The 13,384-nt window shown below is 33.0% G+C and overlaps 1 protein-coding gene across 4 annotated transcripts in view; it reads left to right on the plus strand.

Annotated features, from left to right (window-relative positions):
- Nucleotides 1-6,182, plus strand: part of LOC133199247 (multiple epidermal growth factor-like domains protein 11) — a 39,999-nt gene extending 33,817 nt beyond the window's left edge. For 2 of the 4 annotated variants that reach the window (XM_061335089.1, XM_061335090.1), the window contains exons 21-24: nucleotides 1,740-1,943; nucleotides 2,193-2,495; nucleotides 3,035-3,154; nucleotides 4,832-6,182. In XM_061335089.1, the coding sequence (XP_061191073.1) occupies nucleotides 1,740-1,943; nucleotides 2,193-2,495; nucleotides 3,035-3,154; nucleotides 4,832-5,178 (974 nt within the window). In that variant the 3' untranslated portion in view covers nucleotides 5,179-6,182. Of the gene's footprint in view, nucleotides 1-1,739; nucleotides 1,944-2,192; nucleotides 2,496-3,034; nucleotides 3,155-3,414; nucleotides 3,495-4,831 lie in introns of all 4 variants that reach the window. The other 2 variants (XM_061335092.1, XM_061335091.1) reach the window with 2 other exon arrangements.
- Nucleotides 6,183-13,384: the final 7,202 nt, after the last annotated feature.

Raw genomic sequence — 13,384 nt, forward strand, 5'->3', positions numbered from 1 at the left:
AAAATTCTGGTCTTTACAAACCTATCAAAAAGCTAGAAAATCCATTAGTTATGTCAAATATTTACAAGGTAATGAAATGTCGTAAATCCAAATGTTTTTATGAAATTCTTAATCAAAACTCTTCTGTGTCAACAGGTAAAACAAAGTGGAGTGAGATTTTACAGGTCGATGATAAAGAATGGAAAAAAATTCACAAAATACCCTTCAAAGTGACAAAAGACTGCAAACTCCAATGGTTTCAGTATAGAATTATAAACAGAATTTTAGCAACAAATTCATTTTTGTTAAAAATTTAAAAAAAAATGACTCTAATTACTGCAATTTTTGTCACTTGGAAGAAGAAACAATAGAACACCTTTTATGGGAATGTAATTATACACAATTACTTCTAGAAGAATTTGTAATGTTTCTTGAAGATAAGACTGGTCTAGTGATAAATATTACGAAGAAATCCATTATTTTAGGTTATATAGATAATTATCCTGATATTCAAAATACTATTATCCTTTGGCTTAAGTATTATATCTATACAGCAAGATGTACTGAGAAACCTTTGAATTTATTGCTGCAATATCACAAATGAATCTTTATTATGAAACACACAAATTTATGTCTTATAAAAATGGTGGAAAGGAAAAGTTTGATGCCCAGTGGAACAGATGGAAACAGCTTCTCTCTTAACTCTCTCTCTCTCTTTTCTCTGTCTCCTTTATCTCTCTATTTTTTCTTAAAAAAAAACACATCATATTGTATTAACTTCAATGTACAATAATGTAAAAGATATGTGAATAAAAAAAAAATAAATAAATAAAAAAAAAAAAAATAAAAAATCAGTAATTACCCAGTTTAAGGCTATTTAGTAAGTATTCCGCGTACGGATCAGAAATTATTCTGCCCATACCTAAATGTATATTAGACAATGTCAGACAATATCAATAATTATCTGATTGTATCAGTAAGAATCCAAGCTATGGCTGTGTTCAATAACACATTTTAATCAGCCGTAGCGTCGTTAATGATTTATAGCTTACAACAGGGAGTTTCAAAACAAAAAAAAACCCCATTGTGATTAGGAAACTTTTACACTAGGTCAATTTACGGAATCTATTTTGCGATATAAATATTAAAAATAGCAGTTTATTAAAAGACAATAATGGACCATTGCAAAGTGCATCTATAGTACTGTATAAGTAGTATAAGTACTGTCTATAAAGTAAACAGCAACCATCTACCCTTACAAGAAATACTATAGTAAACTATAGTTAACTATAGTGATAACTTTGACCTTTGGTTTACTATAGTAATAATTTTGAAAACTTTGATTTACTATAGTGTTCACTGTGACTCGATAGTGATAACTATGAAGACATCCTTAATCCCTCCCTTCCCACATTCACCAATTCCTGCCAAGTTTTCCTTTCGGAATATTTTTCCTTCCATATTTGATTCTTTTAAGAAATGAGAGTAAAAGGAAGATTAAGCGCCTGTAAAACAATATAATCACAATCACAATTTAAGCTTTCTTGTCTATTAGCTGTTTCCTGCCCCCGTATATAATGCAAGTTTAAATGTTAAAGTTTAAAGGTCAAAGTAAGCTGTCGACTGTAAAATACATTTCTTCTCGCAAAAGTCCAATATGAGTATTACAAGCTCACATTAATCACCAAGATGAATACATATAATTATTAAATTCTTATTTGAGTAAAACGTCATTCTCAACCGTTTCCTATTCTTTCTAGGTCAACCAAATATTGCCAAAATAACGAACAGTGAGGAAAAAGGTTCCGCCAGCGGACTGATTGCCGGAATCACGGTGACCGTGATCATTCTGACACTTATAATTGTTATTATGGTTATCTACTACAAGAGACGCATGGGTCGTCTTAAGTCCCAGAATCGAGCTGTAATGCAATACATTCAGTCAACAGAGGGCGCTGATGCAGGTAAGAATATAAACATTTAAACTAGACGGACATTAGTAAGATTTCTGGCAATCACTGGTTTATATATTTAGTGAGGAGTATAGAGCAACAATATAGTCAGGATCAAGTGCTCGTGGAGATATACCATTGTACCATTGTATGGTCTGAGAGAAATAAACAAACAGAAGTATATTATAGTAATTATTGATGATTGGATTTGGTAAAATCTTTCCATATTGTAAAGGGCGATTTCCTTATTTTCTTTATCAGCCGGTAACTTACCTGTTTCTGGAATCAACAACCCTGTGTATGTATCTGACAATCAAAACGTATCCAACATAGAGCGGGAAATCCAACGTCAGCAGCGTCAGAGCAGTAACCAAGGAAACGCTTCCTGTAGTCCAAAAGAGGCTGCATGTGGTGAAACTAATGACCTCACAATGGCTAAAAACGTAGATTTTTCTTCACATAATGGATGCGGTCCTACTAATGACTTTGACGACGATGATGAAGTAGATAGGTACACCACACTGCAGGACTTTCAAGCCAAGTTAGATGATATAAATAGAACTGGTAGGTATTTTTGACATCCCCATGCTCTATAATAAAAATTTTGCACAATTTTTCTACCTCTAACGAAGTCTAGGTCTTAAATATATGGCCTATTAATTGAAACTTCAGCTTTGACGATTTTAGTCAAAATGAAATTGCATCCGCAACTGTAGTCGATCGAACAGTTTGTTCTGGAAACAACTTGACTAATATCTCATCAGATAGTCAAGTCGAACAAACAGACTCTTCCAGGAACGAATTACTATGTCTCATCAGAAAGAAAAATCGGACAGACAGACTCTAATAGACACGACTTAACTAATAACTTAAAAGGGAAGACGAACAAATAATCTCTCCTGGAAACGACTTAACTATTGCCTCATAAGGAGGTGAGGTTAAACAAACAAACCCTTCTAGAAAGGACTTTGCTTTTTTTTTTAACAGAAAGTAAAGTTGTCCCTCAGAAATGTTGTTATCTTGTCACTAAAGATACTACAAATATGGTCCTTGACAATAATGTTTTCCTTTTTATGAAATTAACATTTGTATGACACTTGCAGAAAATTTAGCATGTGCAAAAATGGACACCAAACATGGAAATATGTACAACAACATAAAAGTTAACATGGAGGGTGCAACGGCAAAACGTAATATTCCGGATTACGATAATATCTCCGTAGGTTTGTGTCTTTCCAGTATGTTTCTAATATGCATAGTTTACATTGTAAACATCCTTACAGAATGTTTGTCTTCCTCTAATTAAGATTCTGATTTAAAAGGAATATATATAACTTTATGTTAATAGGCTTAAAAATGTAAATTCAGTGAGACATAACAGAGGATGATTTCAATACCACTAATATAAGAGTTCAAGTTCGATCAAGTCATCTATTGCAATACTAAGTTGGCAAAGATGAGTGATTTTTTTTATGTCTTATAGATTCCACGAGTTCCGATGATTCAATAGAATTTCAAAAAAGACAAAATAGAGATTTATATCAAGATTGATAATAAAATGAGGTAGTGTTATATTCTAAGCATGATGGGTAACCGGTGAGAATGGGTAGCCGGTATAAAAGCATGATGGGTAGCCGGTATAAAAGCATGATGGGTAACCGGTGAAAATGGGTAACCGGTATAAAAGCATGATGGGTAACCGGTATAAAAACATGATGGGTAACTCGTATAAAAGCTTGATGGTAATAGAGGAAAAGGCATGCCAGGTAAACGTGGAAAAAAGACATGATGATCTAACGGTTTATAAAAGCATCTTGAGTTGGTAACCACTGAAATAAATATTAAGGATAACCAGAGAAGAAGCATTATATGTAACAATGAAAAATGCATGTTGGCTAACTGGTTAAAAAAGAGATGATTGGTAAAGGGGAAAAAAGCATGAATGGTAAACAAGGAAAAAAAAACATTATTGGAAACGGTTGAAATATTGAGCTGGGTGATTAAAATACACTTAATTATGCATTTCTCATATAACAATTTTTTTGTCGGTCAGGGAACCATTTTGTTTTGTACGTTGTTTTCTTGTTGTTCATTTTTTTTTTTTTAGAATTTACAAAAGGTAGAGAAAAAAGACATACATATATTATGAACATACTTAGACAAGTATACTTTTTAACTTGGAATGTGAATTCTGTTCAGTACGTATTTGGAGAATGCTGTAGTACATGAATATCGAAAGGCAATTTGTTTATATAAATGTATGCTGCTGATTTAATCGTTGTTTTTTAAGCATGATTTTCTATAGAGTTGAACAGTCTATATCTTTGAATGCATATGTAACACAGACGTTGAACTGCTTTGATTTCAAATATTGCTGTGAAATATGAGAAGAAATATGTATAACATGTTTAGATAAGAACAGTAACTAATTTATATCAAATAGAACAAGTTTTAGGTTTTTAGTGTAGATTTGTTTTCAGTGCATTTCTGTAAAAAGACACTCGGTAATCCTTTGAAGTATTCGAAAAAAAAAATCGCTTTTTACATATCACAATGTTGAATACTTGCTATTGGATGCTCTATTACGGCTTTGTAAAAAGTCCTTAATTTGCCTTAGATAAGTAAAATGTTCACGTAGAAATTGGAACTCTTCAGAATGAGAAAAAAATGTATTTATCAATAACCTAGAGAATTTTGTGATTGAAGATAATAAGCATATTTTTAAACGAACAAGTTTTATATCTTTAGCTTTGCATAGATTCTAATTATAGAAGGTCAATTTGTCAAGTTCATAGTTTCTCTAACTGGAAAGAAGAAGAGTAGTTATACGATTTTTTAAGACAAATGTGGCAAATGTATTTTAAGAACTTTCATATTTTGTTATTGCTTTCTCTTTTCAGAGTTAGACGCAACGCAAAGTAGTCCAGACAACGAAAGTGCCAGAAAAAATATGTATGATAATTCTAAACCAGACCTAGTTAAAGAAAATAGCTTCATTTATGACACGCCGAGAAAAACCTATGATAATGTAAATTCAGAAAGTGACATCACAAAAGAAAATGACGTCATATATGACACACCGAGAAAAGTGCTACCTGGAATGCTGAACACTCAAGATGCTGTCCAATCAGAACTGGATGATATCGCTGAAACTAATTATGCTATAGCGGACACACAGGATATCAGAAATGGTCTCTCTGAACATGACGTTACAGTGTTATTAGAGGAAATAGCTGATCTCTCATGATCTACTCACAGGTATCATTGAAATCGTTATATTTACCCTTCTTTTTTTTGATTTATAAGTGTACATTAAGCACATTAAAAAAATAAACTGCTTTCTCATGGAGAAACAGTTTTGTTTTCAACATTTTATCGACACATTTTTGACCCTTTTTATCGACAATAAGTCAATGGGATTGGACACGTGTACCAAAATCTGAGGTCGTCCTATCCCCCAAACAGTTTGAATATTAATATGATTGCAATATTGCCGGACATGCTTATGGAGATGCCTGGATTTCAACAGAGATTTCATTTTTATCCGTAAAAGATATATTTTATTTCATTGTATTTTATTCATATTATTATGCATTTTTACTGACATAAACTCAAGATGTTGTTGTCAATGCCAATGTTTAAAATAATTTATTTATATTATATATATTTGAATATTTTATATTTCTAGCAAAGTTTAATTCTAGGAGTATAAACTATTTTAATAAATATATTTTGTTGAAATTTAGAGAGGGATATGTATAAAGATATAAAATGTGAGAAACTTTTGTTGCCTGTACCATTAAATTTGGCTCTTTTTATATGTCCACTTCAAAAATAACCGTGGATGTTGAATGTTCATATTCTTACCAGAGGTAGTATTTCTACTATATATCATTAATTTGCTCGCAATCATATCACTAATGAATTACATTGTAATATCTTATCATTAATTTACTTAGGACATTCCCAGTTTACATGTACATTTTTATTTGGTAGTCTAATTCTAAACGCTGTCGATGATCATGTGTTTTGTTCCCCTTAGATGAAGTTTTATATGTATACATATATATCCTCATTTGTCTCATCACATCATGCATAATACTGTTGTTTTGTTGATGTATTTTAATTATTGTTCTTGACACATGCTCAATTACAAATTTGTGCATGAAAACATCACTTACATTCACATTAAGGTCATGTTTACATTAATTAATAAATTAATTTTAAGACTTTCATGTTAACAAAATTATTTTCGCAATAAATCTAATTTTTGATTAATTTTTACTTTATATTTTTTCATTTCATCAATAACATTACCAGTAGGAGAAGTGGAGGAATGAAAGAATCCTTATATGCTTATTTTTAAGGGATCGTTTAAAAGTTAATGTTTATATTGCTCTTACCACATTTTATTTATGGCACATAAAAGACTAAGTTTGATACACACAAAACGGTTTGTCAAGCGCTTTACCTCGAGAGTTACTTAAATCATATAAAATACGACACCTATATTACGCGGTAAAAATATGCATCGCCTACAAGTATATGAAAAATGTGCAGAGAACGAAAAGGGATCGATATCAAAAAAATCTACAAAGGACGGGGCATAATTTAACAGGACACAACCCTGCGGAATTTTGGGGGTGGGGTCAGGTGCCTATGAGGAGTAAACATCTTCTGTTGACAGGTTAGCCTTGCGTATTGATCAAATAGACGGAATATTCCGTAGTCAAAATTAGTATAAAAACAATGGTCTAACAGTTGATATGAAACAAAACATGACCCAATGATAGATTATATTTGCTAACAAGGTCATCATAATGACCACAGTATTTATGCTGACTTTAAACTAGGTTGTTGAAATCCCTGTGCCATCAACTTATCTGTCAGTAGCATGCCTCGGTTTAAAGATTGATCGTCTATTATTTGACATAGGATGTGCTATATGGCATCTGTTATATGATATCTCAATGAAGCTGTTAAGGAATTTTTACGCACTATTAGTATATATTAATATATAGAGCTTGTTATTATAAGTTGTTCAATCGTATCTGGATCAGCTATATATTCCAAATAATTTATTACTGAAATAATGTGTGTAGAAATGGATAAGCGAGGAAATTTAACTAGGTAAATTAAGACGGTACTGTCTTACTATTTGTCTGGAACTGTAGTTGTTGTTTAAAGAAGGAACATTTGATATGCATGCCACGTTGGGTGTACGAGTTATAGAAAGAGACTATTTGAAGAAGCTTAAAACAATTGTTGTTGCCCAGCACCATTTTTAGGCAGTCGATCAAACCATAAGAAAAAAATCGTTCCTAATTTTTTGACCCAGTCTTCTCGTTTTCTACTGAAAGGAGTACTTCATTTTTTTCCCACAAAGGTAGAGTACTTCAGTGTTCCCCAATCCGGAGATGGAGCAACGTGAGTGATAGGCGACGTAATATTTTGCAGCAGAAGTTAGGTTTTGATTGATTGATTGTTTCTTGTTTAACGTCCCTCTCGAGAATATTTCACTCATATGGAGACGCCACCACTTGCCGGTGGAAGGCTACAAATTTTGACCTATACTCCGCACTTAGGGCCATTGAGCAGTGAGGGATCTTTTTCGTGCCAGCACCTACTGCGACACGGGACCTCGGTTTACACGGCCTCATCCGAAGGACCGGTCTCCACGTCCCGCAGTGGGATTCAAACCCGCGACCTAAGGATCAACTCCTTACTCCCCCACGCAGAAGTTAGGTAGACCAGTGATATAGTAACTGCCTCTCTCTAAGTGACAGTTAGGTTAGAGGCCCTGGAGGCTGAGGGTTCCACTAATTCTGAAATCATATTATGAAAACTCATCTGTCTTCTGCATTTGTTCCTTCGACTGTCTGACGACTATTTATAGCTGATAGCACAGATGTTCACGCAGGGGTCGTTACTCAGATAGCAAGTTGAGATATTTGTCTTATTTACCTGTTGCTAGGAATACCCAATTTGAAAGTGGAGGGTTTAAAGTTCTAACGAGGAAAATTGAATAGTGAAATGTAGACAGAGATGTTATATGAAGGATGTATTATCAATAAAATCAAAATAGTATCAATTATTTCGAAAGAAAAATGTCCTTTTATGACTGTGTTTTTCAAATAATGGCCTAAAATTAGTATGAAAAAGCGACAGTGAGCATTCGTCTAAATGATAGACTGTATTTGCTGACAGGGTCTCTGTATTCATTGTATCATTTGCGAAATGTTGACTTTAAACGAAATTGTAGATATGATTGTTTCATCAATCTGTTCATTGTAAGCTTGCTCCACTCTAGAAAACGTTCGCACGTACATTTGTAGAGCACGTCTATTTCCGTCGAACAGGAGGACACAAACTCAACATGCAGCTGTATTGCTACACAAAAAAGTAAATTTGATGATAGAAAAAATTTAGCCAACAGACCTATTATAAAGATATATTGTTAAGATACTCTGAGGTTTCTAGTAAAATATCCAAATATTAAACAGATGTGTCAGGCTCTGTGGTATCTTTCAACTCAAGTTCACACGTTTTTGAACAAATTCTTCCTCATATGAACACAAAATAGGTCTGTTATTAAGGGGGTACAGTTGGTACCCATCAGGAAATTCGACAGATTGTTGGAAGACTTGATCTCCGAAAACTACATGAGTACCATAGAATCACTTAAAGGTTACGAAAAATTCGGATGTTTGCAGTTTGTACGTAAAATGAAAATTTAACAAATAGGCGGGATGGACGATATTCAACATGTTAAGATAAGAAAAATATTCTTTTTTCACCCTAACAGTGTTTTGAAGAAAATCAGAAGAATATTTAACACATAAGGTATTTTTTATGTCAAATTCAAAGGTAATCCAAATGAAACTATTTTATAATACCTTTTTTTCATCATTGCTTTCTCGTTTCGGTAAATTTGCTGTTTTCGATAAAACACTTCAATTGTTGATTAAGAGACGTCTTTGATGGTTTAGTTTCTGTTTAAATAAGACACAAAGCGAGTGCTAGCGATACTGCACTTATTAGACGTTTCCCTAATTCACTTTGTACGCTCTGTCCTGTACTGAATGACACGATTCAAAATAAATAAATAATGAAACAGAGATTTACTACATCCAGGTGTTTTAAATTTTTGATTTATCCAAAAACACGTTTTCCTAAGATGTTATTAGGTACTTTTGTGTTTTTCTTTAAAATTTCATTTCTTATGTGCTGACGTTCCTTTCTAAGAAATCAATTTACACTTTTTTAATTTAAAATAGAAAACAGATTCTTTGCTTGCGATGATATACTCCGGCTAATAAGTCCTTAGTTTAAAAAGAAATATATTTTTTCCTCATTGATAAACCGCAACATGTTGATAATACTCTAAATAAGCATTTTTACTGTCTGCATTTTATTGGCATAAAAGGGGATATCCTTTTTGACGATAACGAAAAATTAATCCAGGGAACTGTATGTTAATGCAATATTTAAACAATAAAATGCTTATTTGGTTGTTAGTACGGGAATTAATGTCGCAGCTGTTGTAGAAAAAATACATAACCCGTGTAAGCGGGTTATGTAATTTTTTCTGCAATAGCTGTGACGTTCATTCCCGTACTAGCACACAAAGAAAGACATATTATTTTTTATATTTATATCTGCATAAAAACTTTAAAATGAAATTCTTTCAATATAATATCATTGATGTGTATGTCTTTGTATGCACAATTGATGGAATAGCCTTGCTCAAGAAGTCTATTGAGGTTGCTTGCTTTGTGGCGTGTACGGATTGATAAAGGGCAATGGTTTTCATAAGAAATAAAGAAAATTATAGACAGTGGATGTAAATATTTGACAATAAAATATTAATTAGGGTGCTATCTTTATTTGCCGGTATACAATCAACACAAGAGATGATAGGAGGCAAAATAACAGAACTTAAAATATGTTTTTCCTTGCAATTTAATTTACTGAGGGAATTAAATATGGAAGAAAAACATTCCGAAAGGAAAACTCGATCGGTAGGTCAAAGTTGAAGGGGAGGGGGCTAAGGATAGAGTGGTTGCAGTTAACATAATATGTGCTTTGAAACATCCGATTTTTACGTTTTAATTAATTGTTCTGCTAAAAAGAGCTTCCGTATATATTGGTCTTGTGTATAAATAAGCCGTCGATTGTGAAAGTTGGCGCTTATCGCAAAAGCCCACTTATATATCGTACATAATTACTGCGGATGGTATCCAGGTCCCCGATTTGTATTTGTTCATTCAAATAATTAGCTTCTTACTGTAGAATGAAAAGTAACATCATTAACTTCCTTTTGGTTTATTATCATTGTTAATGCAGTATAAAGAGACAACTGTATTCTTGATTTTCAATCAAATATAGAGATAACGAACAGAAATTAAGTCCACTAAAACAATGCATATCAGGAGCAAAGCAATCGGTGTCCTCTAAAAAATCAGAGGTGGGATCAGTGCCATGGAGGAGTAAACATCCCCTGTCGACCGGTCACACACGCCGTGTGCTCCCTGTCATGAAAAAAAGTATTCCTTAGTATGTAAATGTTGAGATAACAAACAGTGATCGATTTCAAAAAAATCTATAAACAATACAATTATATGAAGAGAACATAAAACAAGGACCCCTGAGAATTCCAGATGTGGGATCAGGTGCTTCGGAGGAGTAAGCATCCCCTGTTGATCGATCACACCCGCCGTGAGTCCTATGTATTGATCATGTAGACAGAACATTCCGTTCAGCATAAAAACAAAGGCCTTATAATTGTTATGTCAGCCAAAAATCGATTAAATGATAGGTTATTTTTGCTTACAGGGTCATTATAACGACGATAGAATTTTGCAAAATGCCGACTTTAAAGGAGGTTGTTGAAGTCCCTGTAACATCAACTTATCAGTGAGTAGCCTGCCTCGCCGTACCTAGAGCAAGCTCTTTAGTAGCAAATAAGTTTGGAGACATAAACACCACAAGCAGGAGATAGTGGTATATTACTATACAAATAAGGAAAGCTGACGATAAAATAGCTGAATCCATCTCGTTTGTCATACAATTTAGTTGTTAGTTGGCACTTAAGCTTATCGTCTATAGTCATTAAAACATCCAAATATGAAACAGAATGTGGTGTGGCAAACTCTAGATCTAGGAGTCTTTTATTTCACGTTTATTGGGATTTAATCAAGTCCACATCTAAATGAAAATAACTATTATTAATTGATAAAATATGGTCGAAATATCTATATGTTGAATTGATTGCTATAGCAAGTGTTTTCCTATTCTCTTGTGCACGTTTTTGAATAAATTCTACTTAATAGGAATTGAAAACACAGTAAGTACCCATCGAAATCCCAAAAATTTGTGGAAAACTTGGTCGCCGAAGACTACATAAATGTTGTCAATGAGGAACTCCAGCATCCTTTTAATATGAATTTCTGAGTACTTGTGTGTACAATCAAAGAAGTTTTAATGAGCTAATTTTGCTGCATGACCAATCACAGGGTGTGAAAATTTCCGTTTTTATTGAAGAGGTAATTGTCTATCAAAGATAGAGGAATGGTTGTATTAAGTGTAGAAAAGTCCTCAGTTTTAAAGTTATAACTTTTTAAAAATATTTCGTGATTTTAACGTTTCTAAAAGTTCTTTCAAGTTTTTGAGGATCCACATCTGATTTACACCACTTTTAGAATATGCTGAAGCACGATAGGTCTGAAGATTCACCTTTACCACAGTTCGTATTTTTATAAGCAGTAAAGATAAGAGCTTGATAGAGCAATAGTATTATGTTTCTTCTTTAACCACAAAAATGTCATCCCACGTATTGACCTTTTTTTTTTTTCTCCAAACCGAAAACATTACGATCCAACTCAAAAGTGATTGAATAGTATAGGTTTTTGTTCAGTTCTGAGAATTATAGATAACATCATTAACATCAGATTAAATATTTACTGTGTGATGTACACTAACAGAGTACGAGGGTTGTTAGAAAAGTTCGCGGACAAGTTCTATTGTGACCGCCCTATTTGCATGAAATCAGTAAAACACTGCAGATACAATCTATACATATTTTCCAATTAATATGCAAAGATTTGGTGTTTTCCGATGATCTTTAAAAAAATATATACAACGATTTTTAACTTGAATAACCTCACGTTTTTATGGTCAAATTGACCTTAAATTGTGTCTGATATTTAAATGCGGAGTCGGTAGATAAGTCGGCTATTGTTTTAAGTTTCTAATATCTTGGAACGTGATTGATTTAAATTGTGTTATTTACAGGAAAGTCCTATCTTTATGTAAACTAATAAAACAAATAGAAAGATCTTTTTAATTTTATTTAGTTCGAATGTATAAAAAATACGCCATATATGACTTTCAATTAGAGGAGATATGACTGTTTTATAGCTAATTATAGAAGAATAATGCGTAAAAACAAAGCCAAGGATTGTAACGTCATTGAACGTCATGGAGCACCGAGTTATTAAAAGAACTTATGTGTGCAGACAGGAAAATGTCCGAAAAAGACTAAAATGTTTTTTTTTATGGTGCTGGGCATTGCCTTCACGTATCTACTATCAAAACGTTCAAGTGGTAGCTTGGTAACAAATAGAGACATCTGGCTAGATTTTTTTTTATTCAGGCAAAACAATTGTAATAAAGGAGAAAACGCCCTGATATTTAAATAATATATATTATTTCAATGCTCTTTTTACCCCCCCCCTTTTCTTATGACAAAGATCACTTCTTTGCAACGGTTATGAAAAGCAAACTCATTTTACTCAATTTATAATCCTTATGTGAATAAGTATGCATTCATTTTGAATTTGAGACGAAAAAAAACAACAAAAGTTCAACGCGCAAGATCATTACATACAGTTAAACTTTTGCCATATTTTTAGAAATCCGTGTTCACCGCGAACACACCAGTCACACAGTGTCGCCAATATTTTCCGTACTGGAGACGGATTTTTATGAAACTTGTTTTATTACATTAAATGTTTATTACAGATCGGGAACATAGTGTTATACTGGCTAGCAAATATTTTAATCTGAATTGCAGGTGTCGTAACAGTATTTCAGTTGAGGTTCACGTCAAAACATGGTTGATGCAAAATAATTTCCCCTCCAGATTCGGGCATTTTGGCGCGAGACTGAAGCCGAATTTTTTTTATGAGATGAAAAACAATATGCAAATTTCCTGTATTGACCAGATTCGTTATAATTGAAGGCGTGCTGATTTTTTTTTATATACTGTATTTTAGTGGGGAGTGGTTAGGTCCTGATCTTGATTTTCAAGCACCTGCTCGACTTCGACCGAAACAAACTTTCGTACCTTGCTGGTTGGCTATGTATTTTTTGGTACTAAAATCTTTATAAAGAATTTTTTTACAAGATCTGAAAAGGAAACCTCTCAAAACATTGTTTTAAATTCAGTCTAC

This window comes from Saccostrea echinata, unplaced genomic scaffold, assembly GCF_033153115.1.
Source record: "Saccostrea echinata isolate AGI-Se365-2 ecotype Australia unplaced genomic scaffold, CSIRO_AGI_Sech_v1 ptg000033l, whole genome shotgun sequence".
In the NCBI taxonomy this organism is placed as follows: Eukaryota; Metazoa; Mollusca; class Bivalvia; order Ostreida; family Ostreidae; genus Saccostrea; species Saccostrea echinata.